Raw genomic sequence first — 21,275 nt, forward strand, 5'->3', positions numbered from 1 at the left:
AAGGATGGAACTGCCATTAACTGAGATGGGAAGACCGAGAGAGAGCAGGTTTTGGAGTGGGAAGGCGGGCAGGAGCTTTGGACAGGTGGCATTTAAGATGCCTATTATATGTACAAATGGAGGCATACAAGTGGCTGTATGTTGAGTGCAGGAAAGCCACTGGGGCTGGAGATACAAATTTGGGAGTTGTCAGAGAAGGCCTTTAAAATGACACTGGATGAGACCGACATTGAGGCTAGAATGAACAGGGAGTCTATCAGCCGTCACTCCTGCAGCCTCCCCAGAGTGGGCTTTGCTTTAGCCATAATTAGGCAAAGCCTCAGCCACGGAGCAGTCTCAGGTGACACGATTTCCCTGACAGCCACCACGCTCCTTAATTCCAAGTCTTGTTAGATGGACTCCCATACTGGAGGAAAGGGTTTTGACATGAGATTACAAAAAATAAAACAACCTCCAGATTCAGTAGGGGATGGTAAAGGGATCAATTTCTGCAACAGCTGCTGTTGGTTTCTAATCAGACTGACAAGAGGTGTTTGGGGGTTGGTGGACAGGCCTGGGGAAGCTGCTGACTGCTTCAGGTCTGTAGATATTCGGGGGGCCTTACACGAAGACCAGACCAGAGGGCAGGCCCATAGGATGCTCTGCTGCAAGCTTGTTCAACCCGCAGTATTTGATGTTTGGCCCAAGACAATTCTTCCAATGTGGCCCAGAGAAGCCAAAAGATGGGACACCCCTGCTCTATGACTTCTATCTCATTCCTTCCTCATTTCCCACACAGGAAACCTTCCTGGCCTTAGTCCTCCTTCCCCATGACCAGTCACCCCACTCCCAGCCTCGTCTGTGAGTCTCTCCCTGAGCATCCATGTCAGTCCGGTGGCTTCACTCACTTCCTCCGTGCAGGAGACTCTGAGCTCCAGCCCAGCTGCTCTCCTGGGCGCCACCGACACACCTCCAGTGCCTCCCTTTTGGATGTGCCAAAAGTGGGATATGCCACAGTCACCTCCATTGCAACTTGCCATGAATTACACTCACCGTCTCCCCCCAGAAACCAGCTATCCCTCAGGAAGGGTGCCAGCCTGCCACTCACCTCTCATAGCCAGCCACCACTAGGTCCTGCAACTCTTCTGCCATCTTTCCTTAATCTCCTCCTCTCCAACCCCCTCATCTGGGGGTGGGGTGGGGAACTCACCGAGCCATTGAGGCCATTCTGGGTGGCTGTTTTCTTCACCTCTGGCTTGGAGGCAATGATGAGGTAGGTTTCAATACCCTTCTCTTCTAGGTAATCACAGCGGCTGCCCCCATTGCCTGGTTCCACATCAAACTCCCCTTTCAGGCAGTCCATGGTGCTCTGGGAGATGTGCACACGCCTGGATTGCAGAGAGAGAGGCCCTGAGCGCCGGCCAGAGGTGGCCCTCACAACCCCCGGGGACAGTCCATGGACCACAGATGCACTGGCTGCTGCTCGGCCCCGTGTCTCTTGGGCATGTGGGGCAGAGGCCAAGTGGAGGCAGGCGCCAAGTGGAATATCTGCCACTAACTAGCTGTGTGGCCCAACTAGTTGTGTGGGTCGTGTGGCACCTACTCCCATCTCAGCCTCAGTGTTGGAACCACGACACAGGAGTACAATCTTTCTTCAATCTTTGATCCACTGTGAAGCGGATCAAATGTGATAAGGATTTTTTTTTTTTTTTTTTTTTTTTGAGACAGTCTTGCCCTGTTGCCCAGGATGGAGTGCAGTGGCGCGATCTCAGCTCACTGCAACCTCCGCCTTCCAGGTTCTAAGCAATTCTCCTGCCTCAGCCTCCAAAGTAGCTGGGATTATAGGTGCACACCATCACGCCTGGCTAATTCTGTATTTTTAGTAGAGATGGGGTTTCTTCATGTTGGTCAGGCTGGTCTCAAACTCTTGACCTCAGGTGATCCACCCGCCTCAGCCTCCCAAAGGGCTGGGATTACAAGTGTGAGCCACAAGATCCAATTATCCCCCACCTTGCACATTTCTCAGTTGCAACCCCTGCTGCCAAGAGAAAATAAAACCCGTTTCTGAGGAGTTACCACTGAGGGCAAGAATCCTAAATGCCACTGAAGGAAGCTGCCTGGCCCAGGTGGGGAAGGCTGAGCTGATCCTCCCTCAGCCTGGCCCTGCTAAAGGCAGGGCCTCCATTACTCACTGATCCTGTAAAGGAGCTCAAGTAAGACACGTAATCGCACTGCGACCTGCAAAACACTGCCTCCGAGCCCGCCACTGACGACTGCTCATTACTCTCCCTTTGGGGAGACCTGGGCGCTGGCATAAGGAGAGCTGGGGCAGCCCCCTAAGTGGGTAAAGGGTAAAGGAGGACAGGCTACTGCAGGGTCCAGGCAGGAGAAGCCACATCTAACATCAGGCCCAAAGAGGCTTCACCCCAAGGCAGGTCAGAAGGCCTTAGCCAGGGCTGGCGCAGGACAGGAGGAATGCTGTTCTGGGGTGGTGGGGGGACCTTCTCTGAGGCCCCCTGTCCCTCATCAGGGTCACAGCCCTGTGGTATGGAGGGGACGGTCCGGTCCCCTCCCCAGTCCTCACACCTGCCCCCGCAGAAGGGCACTCACCCAGGGATGCCGCCGGCCTCCATCTTGTTGGCTACAGTGACGTCAGTTGACCACACATCGTACTGCCAGCGCTTCTGGCCCAGGACGCCCCCCAGCACGGTGCCCGTGTGTACCCCCACACGCATGTCCACCCCAGTCTTGGTCTTCTCCCGCACATACCTGTCACGGACACACAGAAAGGAGGGTCAGGGCGTGGCCTTCACAAGACAGCCAGCCTGCAAAAGAAATTCATCGTGGGCCTCTTCCCCTCCACAAGACGGGGCCTGGCAAGGTCCCCACAGCTTTCTGCCTGCACTGAAGTCCAGTAACCCATGGTGTTGGGAGGGGGATAAGTCAGGCCAGGGCCAGCCCAGAGTCAGGCATCACAGGCCAGCAGGACGAAGGCACCAAGCGACTCTCCTCCCTATCCCCACTACCCGAGGGGCCTCTAGTTTCTTTCTGCCGATTACTCTTTTATTCATTCATGCAGTTAATATTTCACTGAGCGTCAAGTATGTGCCAGGCACGTTCGAGGTGCTGCAGACATAGAGGTGAACAAAACAGCGGTGAGCAGTCCCTTGCCTGAACATGTCTGACAGGGCAAGGAGAGGATGCTAGAGTTCCTGGACTACTGCCCCTGGGATAAAGGCCACATTGCTTTCTTTCTTTCTTTTTTTTTTTTTGAGACGGAGTTTCACTCTTGTTGCCCAGGCTGGAGTGCAATGGCTCGATCTCGGCTCACAGCCACCTCTGCCTCCTGGGTTAAAGCCGTTCTGCCTCAGCCTCCAGAGTAGATGGGACTACAGGCATGTGCCACCACACCCGGATAATTTTGTATTTTTAGTAGAGACGGGGTTTCTCCATGTTGGTCATGACTGGTCTCGAACTCCAGACCTCAGGTTATCCGCCTGCCTTGGCCTCCCAAAGTGCTGGGATTACAGGCGTGAGCCACCGCACCCGGCCAACATTGCTTTCTTTCCAGGGCAATACTAGATGAGATTTAACCTGGAAGACGGTAAAAATGCAAAGCTGCCCCCTCGGAGAAGAGGGTAAAGGGTGGGCAACTTCCAGGACTCCATCTCATGGGGGAGGGGCCTCAGCAGGAGCTTCCCTTTCCGCGTTGGTGCCTGATGTCACCCCGGGTTCCCCAGAGGCTGGAAGTCAACCAGAGGGACTGCCCATCCGAGAGCTGCAAGCGCACTTGGAGCAGGGGCAAGAGTGGGGACAGTGAGCGCAGGAGAGTCTGCCTCCCTCACAGCCTAGGCTGGAGCACAGAGGCCGGGGTGGGCTCCAGCCCCAGCCCTGAGCCCCTCTGCCAGGGGCTTACAGTCACTGCATCACAAGATGGAGAGGGCAGTGCCTTCGGGGATCATGGTGAGAAAACACTGAGGAGAGATGGGGAGCACCTGTGGGGGTCCTAGCAAGTGTGAGGAAGCATGAGGAATTTCACAACTGCAACTTCCAGTATAAAGGGAATACGTGGACTAAGGCTGGAAAAGTGGGCCCCACAGTCTGGGGGAGGCTTACAGTTCCCCTGGGCTGTGAGGAAGGTAAGCCACATCCCAGCTTCCAGAGCAGGGGCCTGTGCCACCCATCAACCAGCGCTATGTCCCAGCAGGGCATAGCCTCCAGCCGATCCCCCACCCAGGGGCTGTGGCCAGCGCAGAAGACCTGCTTCGCCCTGGGTCCAGGGTTGGGGCCCTTGCTCTGGGAACCTCCCTCCCAGAGGCACCCCACTTACGAGATGGCCTCCACCATGGCGAGCCCCATGAGGATGGAGCAGACGGCGTGGTCCTCCCGGTAGTCAGGCAGGCCGCAGATGCAGTAGTAGCAGTCGCCTAGGATCTTAATCCGCAGCTGGTGGTATTTCTGAAAGGGGAGGGCCTGGCCTATGCTCCAGCCCCTCATCGGTGTGAGAGGAGTGGCCAAGAAAGCACAGGAAGGACAGAGGGAGAAAATCATGGGGCCGGGGATGGTGGCCAGGCACAGGCCATGAGGGCAGGCCCCGCCAGAGAGCCAGGCGGGACCAGGGACTTACAGCTGCCAGCTTGTCAAAGCGGGCAAAGAGCTCGTTGAGCAGCTTCACGAGCTCCTGGGCACTGCAGGCAGAAGACAGCTGGGTAAAGCCCACGATGTCGGCAAAGAGGATGCTGCGTGAGGAACGAACCATGGGGGTGAGGCTCCAGGCAGCGAGGTGTGCCCGCTCCCTCTCCAACCCACAGGGCAGCCAGGATCAGGGTGGGAGAAGGTCCTCCCTCACCTCCTCCAGGGCAGTGAGACCCTGGCCCTTCCAGGTAAAGTCAGGGCTCTGACCTTGCACTTGTCCTAGTGGACCTCCCCCTGCAGGCATCCCTCCCTGTGGTGCCTGGGGACCACCCCACACTGCCCGCTCCTGCCCGGGCTGAACTCATCCTTCTTCCTAGAATCAGAGGTCAGGGCTCTAGCCCCAGTGCTGGCCCCGAACAGCTGGGTGACCTCACAGGAGTCCCTTCCCCACTCTGGGTGATGTCTGTTCTGGGTGATGTCTGCCTGGTGAGGACCAGGCAGCCTAGAACACACTGTAGCTTAAACACCTGCCGGCAGCTTCTCCCGCCGGGTTGATGAGTGCCGTGGGGAGCCTCGCTTCTAGTCCCTGGAAAACCTCTCGAAGCCCACAGCGCCTAGTGGGTCCTGCAAAGACGCAGCCCTCCACAGCCTGCTCTGTCATCAGAGCCCGCACCCCGGCCGGCGTACCTGACGTTCTCATGGCGGTACATGTACATGGTGTTGAACTGCTGCTGGTCCTTCTGGCTCTCGTCTTTCTTCATGTCTTTCAGCATCTCGTCAGCCACGTGCTTGGGCAGGATGGAAAGCATGAGGTTCTCCTGTGAGGGACAGGAGAGGGTCAGAGGCAATGGTAGGGCCTGCTAGGGGCAAGTTCAGATAGTTCTTGGAAGATACGCCCCGATCCTGGTGAGAAACATGAGCCGGGAACCACACGCTGCCCTCCAGAAAGACCTCACAGACCTGCCTCGGGAACAGCCAGGGATCTGGGACAGGCAGCTTCTGGCCCTGACAAGGCTGAGGGTGGCAATGGCCCCTTCAGAGCAACTGAGGGGAGCCAGAAATGCAGTGAAGCATCCTAAATGTGGCTCTGTGCTCAGCATCCTCGTGCCACAAGAAGCGCAACAGTCCTGCATGTGCTGCTGTACCATGAGTGCTCCCGGTAGGAACCCTGTGGGGTCACCTCAGCCACCCGCCGTGGCTGCACAGAGCCATCGCTCACGAAATTCTGCTTTGACCCGATCAAAGACTGACAGCAGACCAGGCACCACACAAGGTGCCAGCAACACAAAACCAGCAAGAACGTCCACCTCAGAGAGCGGAGGGTCTCACCGGGACACAGGTAAGCATGCCCAGTGCAGCATGGCAAGTTCTGTGCCCAGAAAGAGAGCAGAGGACTGCGCAAGAGTGAAGCAGGGGCCGAGGTCGGCTGGGGAGGAGACATCAAGGAGGCCTTCCTGAAGGAGCCTTGGCCGAGCCCAAGACACGACGCTGAGAGCACTCCTGTCGGAGGCAGCCATGTACACAAAGTCACAGACACACGCAAAGCACACCAGGGTCCTTCAGGGATTTCCATGGAGGTAAAAACAGAAATTGGCTTGAGAGGTGGGCATGGTTTAGATCAGGGTCAGCAAACTGTGGCCTGTGGGCTCGATCTGACTGCTGCTGTCTTTCTTTTTTATATAGCGTCTTGCTCTGTTGCCCAGGCTGGCGTGCAGTGGTACAAACATGGCTCACTGCAGCCTCAACGTCCTGGGCTCAAGTGATCCTCCCACGTCAACCTCCCAAGTAGCTTGGAGTACAGGCATGCATCGCCACACCCAGCTAATTTCTACATTTTTTGTAGAGACAGGGTCTTGCCATGTTGCCCAAGCTGGTCTTGGACTCCTGCGCTCAAGCCATCCTCTTTGTTTTCATCAAGTTTTCCTGGCACCCAGCCATGCTCATTGGTTGACATATTGTCTCTGGCTGCTTTAACACTCCAGTGGCAGAGTGGGGTAGAGGCGACAGAGACCGTGTGGCCCACAGAGCCAAAAGTATTTACTATGTGGCTCTTGTCAGAAGAGGTTCATGGCTTGAGTGGTACCGGTCTCTGGAACGGGGAACAGAGGAGGAGCGGCAGGTGTGAGGGCAAAGACAGGGTTTGGTTCTGCAGCGCTGTGGGGCCTCTATGTGGGCACCTGCAGGCAGTGCTCAGGAGAGTGGGCTGAACCATCTGCCCTGGAAGCCATGGGTTAGATGAGCAGTAGGGAGAGAAAACCAGGGACAGAACGTGGTGCTGTGGAGGCAAAGCCAGGGGCGGGAGGCCCAGCAGGGAGCCGGTCAAGAGGGCAGCACTGTCCCCGTCCCCGAGGGGAGGACGGTGGATGATGGCGTCTGGTGAAGGACGGTGGGGGGCACTTGGGGGAGAACCCCAAGTTGAGGTTTTGCAGGATGGAAACTGTAAAAGGCCAAGGGGCATGAGAACTGGCTCATGGCGGGGACGCAACTAAAGAAAGTGTGTCCAGAGAAGGGTCAAGATACCAATGAAACCACAGCAGGCACAGGCAGAGGCCAGGGAACTGGAGGGCAGAGATGTGGCTGGAGGACAGGTGGCCACTGACCCTCAGGGTGGAGGGCTTCCGGGTGGTTAGGCCCGTGTTGCCATGGGGTCGGCTGCTGAAAGGCGGGGAGTGCGTGGGCAGGGACTCAGGATGCCCAGGAGCTCCGTATCTAGAGTGCAGATCCCAGAGATTACCACCCTGAGTCCAGGGTGGCCAGAAAACCTAGAACTAGTGGCTTGGTCCTCAGCAATCAGGGCCTGACTGGATGGCTGCAGATCCCAGGTCACAGGGGCAGCAGCCAGGGACTTTGCCTCCTGACAAGGTCTGGGCAGGGGAGCAGGCCCCACTGCTCCAGCTCTGCTGAGTTCAGGGGTCCCTGAGGCCCGAGAGAAGTCAGCTCATCCTGCATGTCAGATGCGCCTGCTCTGGAGCAGGAGGAGGTGGTGAAGGCTCAACTCCACTCCTCAGGGTGGAGCTGCCAAGTGGTCCCCAGAGTCTGCTGTTGTACTCGGGCCCTCAGCACCTGATAAACCAGAGGCCTCCCTTGGGAGTATCAGCTCTGCTATAGGTCCCCGTCGTCTACACTCTGTAGCTTCATGGGGAGAATTTACCACCTTTCTTACAGGAAATCACACCATTAGGACAAGGTAAGCATGCCTAGCAGGCACTGGCCCCTGCCTGAAGCGGTTACAGTGGTTTTGCTCTTTGATATGGTTTGGCTGTGTCCCTACCCAAATCTCAACTTGAATCATATCTCCCAGAATTCCCACGTGTTGTGGGAGGGACCCAGAGGGAGGTAATTGAATCACGGGGGGCCGGTCTTTCCCGTGCTATTCTCGTGATAGTAAGTCTCACGAGATCTGATGGGTTTATCAGGAGTTTCCACGTTTGCTTTTTGTTCATTTTCTCTTGGTGCTGCCATGTAAGAAGTGCCTTTCGCCTCCCACCATGATTCTGAGGCCTCCTCAGCCATGTGGAACTGTAAGTCCAATTAAACCCCTTTTTCTTCCCAGTCTCAGGTATGTCTTTATCAGCAGCATGAATATGAACTAATACAGTAAATTGGTACCAGTCAAGTGGCACGTTGCTGAAAAGATACCCAAAAATGTGGAAGTGACTTTGGAACTGGGTAACAGGCAGAGATCGAAACAGTTTGGAGGGCTCAGAAGACAGGAAACTGTGGGAAAGTCTGGAACCTCCCAGAGACTTGGTGAATGGCTTTGACAGAAAAGCTGATAGTGATATCAACAATAAGGTCCGGGCTGAGGTGGTCTCAGATGGAGATGAGGAACTTGTTGGGAACTGGAGTAAAGGTGACTGTTACGTTTTAGCAAAGAGACTGGTGGCATTTTGCCCCTGCCCTAGAGATTTGTGGAACTTTGAACTTGAGAGATGACTAGGGTATCTGGTGGAAGAAATTTCTAGGCAGCAAAGCATTCAAAACGTGACTTGGGTGCTATTAATGGCATTCGTTTTAAAACGGAAACAGATATAAAAATTTGGAAAATTTGCAGCCTGACTATGCGACAGAAAAAGAAATCTCATTTTCTGAGAATTCAAGCTAGCTGCAGAAATTTGTGTAAGTAACGAAGAGCTGAAAGTTAATCACCAAGAAAATGTGGAAAATGTCTCCAGGGCACGGCAGTCACCTTTGCAGCAGCCCCTCCCATCACAGGCCCTGAGGTTTAAGAGGAAAAAGTACTTTCGTGGGCCAGGCCCAGGGTGCCCGTGCTGTGTGCAGCCTAGGGACTTGGTGCCCTGTGTCCCAGCCACTCCAGCCATGACCGAAAGGGGCCAATGCAGAGCTTGGGTTGTGGCTTCGGAGGGTGCAAGCCCCAAGCCTTGGCAGCTTCCACGTGATGTCGAGCCTGTGGGCACACAGAAGTCAAGAATTAAGATTTGGGGAACCTCTGCCTAGATTTCAGAAGATATATGGAGATGCCCAAGGAAAAGTTTGCTGCAAGGGCAAGGCCCTCATGGAGAACCCCTGCTAGGGCAGAGTGGAAGGGAAACGTGGAGTCGGAGCCACCACACAGAGTCCCTACTGTGGCACTGCCCGGTGGAGCTATGAGAAGAGGGCCACCGTCTTCAGAGCCCAAAATAGTAGATCTACTGACAGCTTGCACCATGCGCCTGGAAAAGCTGCAGACCCTCAACGCCAGCCTGTGAAAGCAGCTGTGAGGGAGGCTATACCCTGCAAAGCCACAGGGGCAGAGCTGCCCAAGACCACAGGAACCCGCCTCTTACATCAGCGTGACCTGGATGTGAGAACTGGAGTCATCACAGGAGATCATTTTGGAGCTTTAAAATTTGAGCTCCAAAGAAGCCCCACGGGATTTTGAACTTGCATGGGGCCTGTAACCCCTTTGTTCTGGCCAATTTCTCCCATTTGGAATGGCTGTATTTACCCAATATCTATACCCCCATTGTATCTAGAAGTAACTAGCTTGCTTCTGATTTTTTTTTTTTTTTTTTTTTTTTGAGAGAAAGTCTCGCTCTTGTCCCCCAGGCTGGAGTGCCATGGTGCGATCTCAGCTCACTGCAACCTCTGCCTCCCCGGTTCAAGCAATTCTCCTGCCTCAGCCTCCTGAGTAGCTGGGATAACGGGTGCTCACCACCATGCGCGGCTAATTTTTGTATTTTTAGTAGAGACAGGGTTTTGCCATGTTGGCCAGGCTGGTCTCGAACTCCTGACCTCAGGTGATCCACTTGCCTCGGCCTCCCAAAGTGCTGGCATTACAGGCCACCATGTCTGGCCACTTGCTTTTGATTTTACAGGCTCATAGGCAGAAGGGACTTGCCTTGTCTCAAATAAGACTTTGGACTATGGATTTTTGGGTTAATGCTGAAATGAGTTAAGACTTTGGGGGACTGTTGGGAAGGTATGGTTGGTTTTGAAATGTGAGGACATGAGACTTGGAGGGGCCGGGGGTGGAATGATACGGTTTGGCTGTGTCCCCACTCAAATCTCAACTTGAATTCTATCTCCCAGAATTCTCACATGTTGTGGGAGGGACCCAGAGGGAGGTCACTGAATCATGGGGGCCAATCTTTCATGTGCTATTCTCGTGATAGCGAATAAGTCTCACGAGATCTGAGGGGTGTATTAGGAGTTTCCGCTTTTGCTTCTCATTTCCTCTTTTTCCACCATGTAAGAAGTGCCTTTCACCTCCCACCGTGATTCCGAGGCCTCCCCAGCCATGTGGAACTGTAAGTCCAATTAAACTGCTTTTTCTTCCCAATCTTGGGTATGTCTTTATCAGCAGCATGAATGTGGACTAAGACACTCTTATTCTTCCATTTCCGCAGTGATGTCTCTTCACTGTTAACCTCAAGCGTGGCATTACAGCTCAGGAATGAGAAGCCAAAGGAACCCCAGTGTGTCCTGCCCTGGTTCCACCTAAGCCTGGGAAGTGGCATCTGGTTCTCCCAGGGCCCTGCAGCCCAGGAAGAGCAACCTGGGCAACCTTGGTGCTTGGCAACTCCCCTCCCTCTGTCAGTCGAGTGTGGCAAGAGGATGCCCAATGCAAAGACATGGGTGGAGGAGAGCTCGGTGGGACCCGAGGACCCATCTCGAAACCTAATTAACCAGACATTGTGGGAAAAAGCTCTGGGCTTGCAGAAAAGATGAACCTCTGGGAAGGTTTTCAAGAAAAGCCAGAGATAGGGCCCTATCAACTCTTGAGAGCTGTCTCTTAAGGCAGACAGCTGCTGGGAGTCCTGAGGGGCAGGCAGAGCTGAGGAGTCTGGAGGAGGCAGGTGGGAGGCAGCACCCACTGGGCTGGGGCTGGGTTTCTCTGGTCGGTAATCCCTGGGATCCCAGCCTGCACTGGAGTGTGCAGTCCTGGTGCGCTTGAGGCTCTCGGGGCAGGAGGAGGCAGCTGTCAGGACCATGGGTGCTGGCCTGGCTCAGCCCCCAGCCCTGCCTGCACTCACTGTGGCTACCAGGCAGGTTACTAAACCTCCCTGTGCCTTGGTTTCCTAGGCAGGAAAGCAGAAAGGACACGATTCACTGCCAACAAGCACTTAGAACAGTGCCTGGCCCACAGCAAGCGCTCACCATAGTCTAGCTGTTCCTACTGTCACATGATAGAAAGTGTGACTGAGTGACTGAGGGTGTGGAGACAGCAGGTGGCTCAGAAAGACAGGGCCTAATGTTCCTCTGGGTTTTGAAGTTGGCCAGAAGTTTTTAGGTTGAGTTCCAGTGAGATGTGCCAGGGTCGGCACAAACCCTCTGGGTCGTTCAGCCTGGCCTCAGGAGCTCTGCTTACTGCAGGTGGGACAACGAAGGGGACACAAGGAAGGGTCCTGCCTTCCATTTGAGTCTCAGCACCCCCAGCCACGTATGCATTCAGGGTGCTGCTTGGGGGAGGAGGGCGCAGATGTGTGAGGAGTGTGGGGAGGTGCGGTCAGGTGTGTGGGCAGGGAGGGACATAGAACGCGAGGTTTAAGAACGTCACAGCGCCGTGCTGGCCTCCCTCCCAGCCTACATGCAGTGGCTTCAGCAGCCACAGCCCACACAGCACACAGGCCTTTCCTGCCCGTCCCTCCCCCCCTGGCCCCGGGTCTACCTCAGAGCTCTGTCCCTTCAGAAAATCCTCTCCAGGCTCCCTTGGAACCTTGCGGACCCGAGAGTCCAATCCAGTCCTGTGGGAGTTCCATACCCCTGACCACACTACTGGTTCCCCTCCAGACACTGCTGAGCCTCCTCAGGGGTGACCCACACCTGCCTCCTCCCGGCATGGCTCGGGTCTCTGAGACTGTCTACCAATACAGAACACAAAACCAGGGCAGCCCTGGAGCCCAAAACAGGAGCCTCGGAAGGGCCACATGAGTGAAGCAGCCATGAGCTTCTCTCTTGGGGTGGGACGGGGGAATTTCCATTTTTTTCCATTATATATTTCCATAACCTTTGCTAAGAGCACATATGAGTTCTGAAAGCAGAAAATCAATGAATATCAAACTTAAAGAACAAGAAAGGGGCTATGGTTGTAAATTCAGGCTGCGAATTCCTCTGTGGTTTGTGGAAACCTTATAGTCAGCCTCAAAAAGTGAAGCAGGCCAACAGTCCACCTGGAGTCATTCTGGTAACAAGACGGGTTTTAAACAAGACGCCAGTGCACGCGGAAGAAAGGACACGTGGAACTTGACAGAGGGGAAGGGAGGAGGAGGGTCTGGGAGGCAAAGGCCCACGGGAGGAAGGGGCCCTCCCCCCACCCCCCCCCAAGCCTCAGGGCCTCTGGCAATGGCCTCTGAATGTGTCTCCCTGTGGACGGCTGGCTCCTCTGATTCAGTCCACCTTCGGCACGGTGTCTGGATGTCCTCTAAGCTGTGTCACACTGGTGCCCAGCACCCTCAGTGGCGCCCCGGTCCCCCTCACAGTGGCACTGGCCTTTCTGGTCCTGTCCCCCACTGCTCTCCCTGCGGCCCCTCAGGGTAGACGAGCTAGACCGTTTCCTCTTCTCGGTACCTCTCCCTGTCCTCTGCTTCTGGCGTCACTCTCTGTGGAACATCCCTCCCTCCCCACACCTTCGACACCCACCTCACATGTCACCTCTCCAGAGAGCCCCTGGCCCTGCCCAGGGGTGCCTGTTCCTCCCTCCTCACTGATACTCACTTGGTTGGTACCTCTCAATTGGTGCTGACCTTGTTTGCCCTTAGAGTTCAGAGATTCTAAACCCTTTCCTGGATCCTGGCCCCTTTCATGAGTGCGTGACGCCAGCTACGGACCTTCTAGAAAAATGCTCATACACACATAGAAGATCCCTGATTACCATTCCAGGGCCCTGGCTAAAGACTCTGACATCCCTTCATTTGTGTTCCTGGGGAAGGAAGGAGGCTGGGATCCAGATGACTTGTCAAATGGGTCCCACAGCGGGGGACAGGAGTGCAGGGGAGAGAGGCCACCCCTAGCAGCCTAGGATTGCTCAGGGCCCCAGGGATGATCCATGTGGCTTGGTCTCCCCAGCATGGAGGCAGAGCCTGCTCTTCCAAAGATAGCAGTTGCTATATGTTCCAAGAGTTACAAGAATGTTCCAAGTCTTTGACCCATTAATAGCTCTTCTGAGAAGTTATCCCCCCAAATCCAACAGAAGATATACGTAGAAGGTGATCTGCATTGCAGCTTGACTTAACACTTGTGGAAAAACTGTAAGTCACCCAAATACCCAGCAAACGGCTAATTAAAATGACATATCCTCTGGATGGAAGATTCTACAACCTTAAGAATGACCATAATGAAACAACAGTACTGTTTATCATGGCAACGATAAAGTACAGAGAGAAGAGCAGGGCAAAATTGTGTTCTGTGAAGCTGACACCAGGATCTTTGTGTGCATAGAAATAAAGGCAGAAGGCTATATGCAAAGAAAAAAGGCTTGTTTAACTTGGAAGACCGAATTAAGAGAAAACTTGAAACGTTTTTTCAAAGTTGCTATAGGGTGCTGGTGGTTGTTCTTTTTAAAAATACTTTTTTAAACTGGAATAAACATGGAACTTCCTGTTGCCTCCAGCTGTGATCCTATCCCTGACCTAGGCTTCTCTGGAAGGACCATAGTTTTCTTAGAAAGGGAACATCCTTCAAGGCCTTTGGGCTTGGCTCCCGATTTCCTAGTCAGCTTGGACATAACTTGAGAAGGGGGAACCTATGGCCAGGCACGAACCAAGGAGACCCACAGCCAAAACGGGGGGTGGGGGAAGGCAGTGGCCCTCCTAGGGAGCCAAATGACAGAATGGTCACCCTGCGCTGGCTTCACTCTGTAGCTCTCATGAACACAGCACCCCACCAGGTGATAGACACTATCCATGCAGTCAAAATCATCCCTGTCCTTTGCTAAAACTTCTCTATCAACCCTGTATTATCATATATATGCAATATTGTCTCAATTTTGCATATGACAAAACCTAGGCACAGAGAGATGAAGTTGTCTGTTACACATCCCGAAGGGTTAGTGGTAGACCCTGAACCCAGGGCTCTGAGACCCTGGAATGGGTGAGTTTTTGTGCTTTTCCCACTCCAGTTATCTCATCTGCTTTAATGTTGTTCTGCTACAGATGTGACGGTCCCCCCAGTGCCCAGGAGCATCGGTTAAAACCTTTCCAATAGTCCCATAGACTGTTCTTTTAAATAAACATAGAAAAGTATCCTTCTGGTCTTAAGGCTTAAAACTTCTATTTATCTGAGTTCCTTCCTCAGGAAAGGACCTTCAGGCCTCTCAAATGAAGTATTGAATAACTGAAACTCACCAACCAGATCACCACATCCAGATAATGAGACTCAGGACCCCTCATTCCTAGTGTATCCCACATTGTTCCATGTTTTCCCTGCCATGTAAACCCTGGATTTAGTAAGTCAGAGAGATGGATTCGGGACTGAGCTCCCATCTCCCCTACCGCAGCACCCGATTAAAGCCTTATTCCTTGGCAATAATTGCTGTCACAGTGATTGGCTTTCTGTGCAAGCAGCAGGACCCAGACTGAAGCCCTGGTGTTTTGTAACACAGACAGGCCCCAACAGTGCGGCTCTGGCTCTGGACACCCTACCCAGGGCTCTATGCTGCCCCGGCCTTGGGAATCAGGCAGCCCCTCCCAGTGGGTCCTCCTCACAGAAATGGCCCTGCGGCTGCCTCGGGGGGAACTTGCAACAGCCTCTGATGTGTCTCCCAGCACCCTGATCTGCTCCTCCTCTGCAATCCACTGTCCCCATGGCATCTGATGCCCTCAAAGACATCCAGTGGCTGCCACTGCCAGACACCAGGCAGGGGTCGGGGGTACAGAGGCAGTGGTGGTGGCAGCTCCTGGAATCCTCCCTGGGACCCACATTGAGCAAGGGGGAGGAGGAGGGGGAAGAGGGGAGGGGGAAGAGGGGAGGGAGGAGGGGGGAAGGGGAGGAGAGGGGGAGGAGGGGGAGGGGGAGGGAGAGGGGAAGAGAGGGGAAGAGAGGGGGAGGAGGGGGAGGGGAGGGGGAGGAGGGGGAGGGGAGGGGGAGGAGGGGGAGGGGAGGGGGAGGAGGGGGAGGGGAGGGGGAGGGGAAGAGAGGGGAAGAGAGGGGGAGGAGGGGGAGGGGAGGGGGAGGAGGGGGAGGGGAGGGGGAGGGGGAGGAGGGGGAGGGGAGGGGGAGGGGAGGGGGAGGGGGAGGAGGGGGAGGGGAGGGGGAGGAGGGGAGGAGGGGGAGGAGGGGGAGGAGGGGGAGGGGAGGGGGAGGGGAGGGGGAGGGGAGGGGGAGGGGAGGGGGAGGGCAGGGGGAAGGGAGGGGGAGGGCAGGGGGAGGGGAGGGGGAGGAGGGGGAGGAGGGGAGGGGGAGGAGGGGGAGGGGAGGGGGAGGGCAGGGGGAGGGGAGGGGGAGGGCAGGGGGAAGGGAGGGGGAGGGCAGGGGGAGGGGAGGGGGAGGAGGAGGGGAGGAGGAGGAGGAGGAGGAGGGGAGGGGGAGGAGGAGGAGGGGGAGGAGGAGGAGGGGGAGGAGGAAGAGGGGAGGTGGGGAAGAGGAGGAGAAGGAGGGTGCTGCCTCCATGGCTGCATCCCCACCCTGTGGCCTAAGGACACTGGTGGGTCACCCATCCTCCCTGGCCTCACTGCCCTGCGCTCCTCCTCACAGGCCGAGGAGAGGAGAGGCCCACGTGGCAAAGCCCTGTCTCAGAGCAGGCATGAGTGGCTACCGTGTACTCAGAAAGTACCTAACTGGGCTGAATGTGAGGGGCCTGAATCTAGGACAGCCCTGGACCTCGACAGAGGCCTGCTGCTCCCCAACGCCCACAGGAGGCCCCTGCTTGCCTCTCCATGCGCCAGGAGCCGCTGCCCAAGGACCCGAACTGCTGACGCCCATGGAAACTCAGGTCGCCCTCGTCACTGCCACACAAAGTGGCCAAGCCTGTGCGGGGGACGCAGCCCTGGTTCAGCTGAGCCCATCGCCAGGACTTCAGGCTGCCCTACCCAGAGTGTGGCTGGTGGGGCTGTGGCCTCAGCATTACCCGTGCTCATCAGGGTGGGGAAGCCACGGACCTTGAGGAACATACATGCACTTGAAGCTTGCGAAGTGTCTCTTGAGGAACAAGATTTGAAGGAAAAAAAACTTAGGGGAAAGGAGCAGCTGCAGGGTGCGCAAGCGTGTGTGCATGTGTGGAGGGGTGTTATTTGTACAACATTCTTAAGAGTCTACCTACTAAAGGCACTGCCTCCAGCCATATCAAACTAGGAGGCAAAACCTGCAACCGAGGACTGGTGGGGTAAGGAAGCAGCAGAAAACATGACCCTCAAAGCCAGTGCGACGCGCTTCGAGGTAGAAATGGCTGTGCGCCTCAGGACACGACGTGCGGCGACCTCGCCCCTGTTCCCGAAGCCCAGGGATGGCACAGGACCCCACTGTGAGGAGCTGCTGCAGGGGAAGGTGCAGCGGGGCAGTGCCCAGGGGGCAAGGGTTACTTGGCAGCTTCCATATTCTTTGTATGTTTTCTTTTCCTGTAATCCTTTTTTATTGTTACAATTGTTTTATAGTGTGATTTTCAGAACTTTATTGAAACGTGCCCCATCTTTTTCTTTTTGAGACAGAGTCACTCTGTCACCCAGGCTGGAGTGCAATGGCGCAATCTCGGCTCACTGCAACCTCCACCTCCCAAGTTCAAGTGATTTCTTGCCTCAGCCTCCCGAGTAGGTGGGACTACAGGTGCCCACCACCACACCCGGCTAATTTTTATATTTTTAGTAGAGACAGGGTTTCACCATGTTGGCCAGGCTGGTCCAAAACTCCTGACCTCAGGTGATCTGCCCACCTTGGTCTCCCAAAGTGCTGGGATTACAGGCGTGAGCCACATGCCCAGCCACTGTGCCCCGCCTCTTGAAAGCTCCTGGCACTGGGCATTCCATCGCTATTCAATGCCCATCACTGAACATCACTATTCATACACACTGAAAAAGTATATACTGAACCTGTATATACAATGAATATAGCCATTGAATAAGGATATATAATAATCAGTACACAATTGAATGGTGATATTCATCATGGTGTGAATTCTTGTGATCAATTTCAGGCCCCTCTGGTGTTGTCTCTCCTTTATAAAAATTACTTAAAGACACAGAGGCCACTTCTCCCAGGACTGCACTTGTTCAGCCTGTGGCGTCTTGAAGCTGTGGCCTGTGGTGGCTTCACTCTTGGACTGTGACTTTTGGTTGGGGAGGTGGCAGGGTTCCAGAGAACCGGACTGTGGAAAAAGGACCCTTCCTTCATTTGAAGCTTTTTATCTGATGGCCTGGACTAAACAGAGGAGTATCCGTTGAGTTAAGATAGTAATGACTAATCCCAAAGGTGGCTTTGCTGAAGAAACAAAGCATGTTTAAAATCAGAACATCTGTCAGAGGAGCGGCCACATCACCCCTGGGTTTTGGGGGGTAGAGCAAAGCTTACTGGTCTGGGGTTTGGCTGCAAAGGCCCCCATGCCCTGGGCAGGCACTTCACCCTGGGGGCTTCATTCCTCATCTATAAAATGGGTGTCTCGGCCGGGCGCGGTAGCTCACGCCTATAATCCCAGCACTTTGGGAGGCCGAGACAGGCCGATCACGAGGTCAGGAAATTGAGACCATCCTGGTTAACACGGTGAAACCCTGTCTCTACTAAAAATACAAAATAATTAGCCGGGCGTGGTGGCAGTTGCCTGTAGTCCCCGCTACTCGGGAGGCTGAGGCAGGAGAATGGCATGAACCCAGGAGGCGGAGTTTGCAGTGAGCCAACATCGTGCCACCATACTCCAGCCTGGGCAACAGAGCGAGACTCCGTCTCAAAAAAAAAAAAAAAAAAGGGTGTCTCTTAGGCCTCTTTGTTTAAAGTGTAAATCCTTCCAGAAGACAAACTGCTCAGGAGATATAGAGGATGTATTTAGAAATGTGTGGCCGGTGTGTCACTGGGACAAGTGGCTCATGTGGTTTTTGCTCTGCTGAAATCTGGTGCAACATACAGGATGAAATTCAAAAGGGATAGAGGTCATAGTCTCTACTTGAGTCCCCAAAACCAACTGCAGGAGAACACAATGGGAGAGGCACAGCGTACCAATATTGTGGGGGGTAAAGCAGAGACATCTACCATTTGAGATGCTGTTAGATTTAAAATGAATTCCCAGGCCGGGCATGGTGGCTCATGCCTGTGTGGGTGGATCACTTAAGGTCAGGAGTTTAAGACCAGCCCGGGCCACATGGTGAAACCCCATCCTTACTAAAAATTCAAAAATTAACAGGGTGTGGTGGCGGGCACCTGTAATACCAGCTACTCGGGAGGCTGAAACACAAGAATCGCTGGAACCCGGGAGAGAGAGGCTGCAGTGAACTGAGATCGCACCACTGCACTCTAGCCTGGGTGACAGAGCGAGACTCCATCCCTAAAAACATAAAACGAATTCCCAGCATAAAGTAGCTGCCTGAACAAGCCCCTTGGCTCTGGGCTGTGTCACAGAAAATAAGGGCCCCGGTCCAGCTCAACCAGGCTTCGTCCTTAGCCCCACGTCCTCCTACCCACTTCTTAGGAAGCTATCTTTAAGTCCGAGGAAAGCTGCTGTGTAGAAAAGGGACAAGACTTGCTTTGGAGGCCCCAAGAGAGAAAGCTAATGAGGAAAGGCTGCTGGGGAACAGGGTGCTGCTGTCAGAGAAGGAAGAATTTTTAGAGTCAAACAGTTCAAAGAATGTGCTGCCCTGAGAGGTGGTAAACTCCCATTCCCAGAAACAGAGAGAGAAGACCGTGGGAGGAGCCAAGCACAGGGGGAAGGCTGGCCCGGAGGAGGGGGGTGCGACCAACCCTGGGGGTTGAGGCCTGGGTGCTGAGATGTGGCTCTGCATAGAGAGGAAGGAGGGTAAAGTCTTCAGGCTCTTCAGGCCTCAAGTCCTTGATGGTTATCCTAAAAATACAGCATGGTAATAAAAGTCAAGGCCCTGACCCTCTCTGGGAAAAGAATCAACATCCAGAGAAAAAACAAGCCCTGAAAGTTCCTAATAGGTTCCCTGGGTAAAGCAAGAACCTGCCCAGATCCTGGGAAGAAGCAACCAGGCCTGCCCTGGACAACGTGCAGGCCTGCGGTGGGGTAGAGGGTGGAGAAGGACCCGGGGCAAGATGCCGGGCCTGCTGGGCTGGGATCTCAGCCGAAAGCAGAGTTGTTGAGTTTCTCAGGTGGGCTGTGAGCCCCACCACCCCAGGGCAATCTGTCGGCATGGCCTCCACAGGGCTCCGAGAAGGAACCACCCAAGCCCCCTTCTACTCAGGGGTGACTCCTGCCAGGCCTTAGTTCGCACTGGCTTAGGACCGAGGTGGAAGGAAGCGGCCAGCACTGTTCGGGGTCTCCGAGCTGTTACAGCTGCGGCTCTGATGAGGCATTCAGGAGTTAATTACAGCAAGGAGGCCAGGAGGGATTTGGATAAATGAGGTTGGCTGGTGAGAAGCTAAGTTTCTACAACATCCTTGTAAGAGGGAGACAGGTTGAGAGAGACCCACAGTGCTCAGGTGGCTGGGAGGAGTGTGAACGTGGAGTGTGTTTATGTGTCCATGTGTGAGCGCTTGCACATGTACACACAAGCATCTGCATGTACGTGTCTACTGTCTACAGTGTCTGCATGAGGCATGTATATGAAGTCTGCTTGTCTGTAGGGTGGGTGTGTCCGTGTGTATTCACGTGTCATAAATGCCATGTGCTTGAGTACACACAACAAATACATGTCACTGTAACCCATCACAGGCTGTGAGCATACCCACAGATGTTTCACAAACCAGTCTGTCTTGGTCCCGATTAATCCAGATTCTTAGAGTGTCCAGCCAATTTGGAAGTCAAAAAGTCACTGCACCCCACCAGGGTATCCATCATGGCCTGATTACCCAAGCAGAGGTGGCTGTGGAAGCAGGGAATGAAGAGAAGGACCGGGCCTAGTAACTTTGGGAGGCCAGAGCCCAAACAGCTCACCTCTCCCTAATGAGGGGACGAAGGACCACACTGTGTGAAATCTGGAAACTCCAATACTGCTGCCATTTAGACTAGGGGGCCCATGTGTGCTGCCCCTGCCCAAGAGATATGTTCACCACCTCAGTCACTCGAAGAAGTCACTGGTCATCGATGCATGTCCCTGAGCTAAATGCTGGGAAGGTCAAAGGTAAACAGTACTCCAAAGAGCTTGGATGGGTGGGGCAATGGTCACATGGGGACAGACTCATCTTCCAGGGCCAGAGTTCTTCAGTCTTCAGCCAAATGCTGTGGGAATGTAGAGGAGGGAGGAGCTGCCTGACTTTAAAAGTCAGCATATTTGGAAACAAGACCTCCAGCATGAGAACAGGCACCAGGCCAGTGTCCCCAGAGTAACAGGCCCCAAGAGAAGCAGGGCCACATTTAATCTCAGTGTTGGCGGAGCCAGACTAACGAGCCAACAGGCCATGTCATCTGGAACAGTGAGGGAAATCACACAGAGCTCTTACCCTGCCAGAGCGGGAGAGGCGACGCTGAACACGTGGGACTTCGGGTCACTGGCCTGGCCTCCTGTGCAGTCCCCAGAGACGGGGGCCACCGTGTGGGCCAAGGTGACTGCAGTCTCAGGAGACAGCCCACTGGGCTCAAAGATGGCCACGTGTGTGGTACCTGGAGTCCTCACCATGAATATCTGGCAAAGAGCAGGTACTCCTTAGAGGTTTGATGAGTTAACAAGCTGTCAACTAGGAGACCTGGCCAAGGGGCAAGGCACCATCCTCTAGGATGGCGCTAATAGAACTTCCTGCGATCACAGAAATGTTCTGTATCTTCGCTGTCCAATATGACAGCCACCAGCCACATTTAGCTATTGAGTGCATGAAATGTGGCTAGTGCTACTGAAAGTGACTTAAAATTTAATTAAATTTAATTAATTTAAATAGCCACATATGACAAGCGGCTACCATATTGCTACCTAGTACAGTTCTAGAACACTGTCATCACAAGTGCTGTGCCAACTCTGATGGGCAGAGAGCAGCTGCCTGGAGCCCTGTGTTGAGAAGGATGCAGAGGGTTCGTATCTGTGATTGGCGGGAAGTGCGCTTGCAATGTCTGCCACAGTAGCAAACACCACCTGCTTCTGTCCTTGACCCAGATGCAGCAACTCAGTACCACCCTGGGCATAAAGGCCCAAGAA

The 21,275-nt window shown here is 54.4% G+C and overlaps 1 protein-coding gene across 7 annotated transcripts in view; it reads right to left on the reverse strand.

The window, feature by feature from the left end:
* The window catches only part of ADCY3 (adenylate cyclase 3), a 105,116-nt gene that overhangs the window by 17,492 nt on the left and 66,349 nt on the right, over positions 1–21,275 (reverse strand). For all 7 annotated transcript variants that reach the window (XM_007971290.3, XM_007971286.3, XM_073022827.1 and 4 more), the window contains exons 4-8: positions 5,302–5,432; positions 4,607–4,718; positions 4,310–4,437; positions 2,590–2,748; positions 1,190–1,367 (exon numbers count right to left, since the gene is read on the reverse strand). In XM_007971290.3, coding sequence (XP_007969481.1) covers positions 1,190–1,367; positions 2,590–2,748; positions 4,310–4,437; positions 4,607–4,718; positions 5,302–5,432 — 708 coding nt within the window. The remainder of the gene's footprint in view (positions 1–1,189; positions 1,368–2,589; positions 2,749–4,309; positions 4,438–4,606; positions 4,719–5,301; positions 5,433–21,275) is intronic.

Source organism: Chlorocebus sabaeus, chromosome 14 (assembly GCF_047675955.1).
Source record: "Chlorocebus sabaeus isolate Y175 chromosome 14, mChlSab1.0.hap1, whole genome shotgun sequence".
In the NCBI taxonomy this organism is placed as follows: Eukaryota; Metazoa; Chordata; class Mammalia; order Primates; family Cercopithecidae; genus Chlorocebus; species Chlorocebus sabaeus.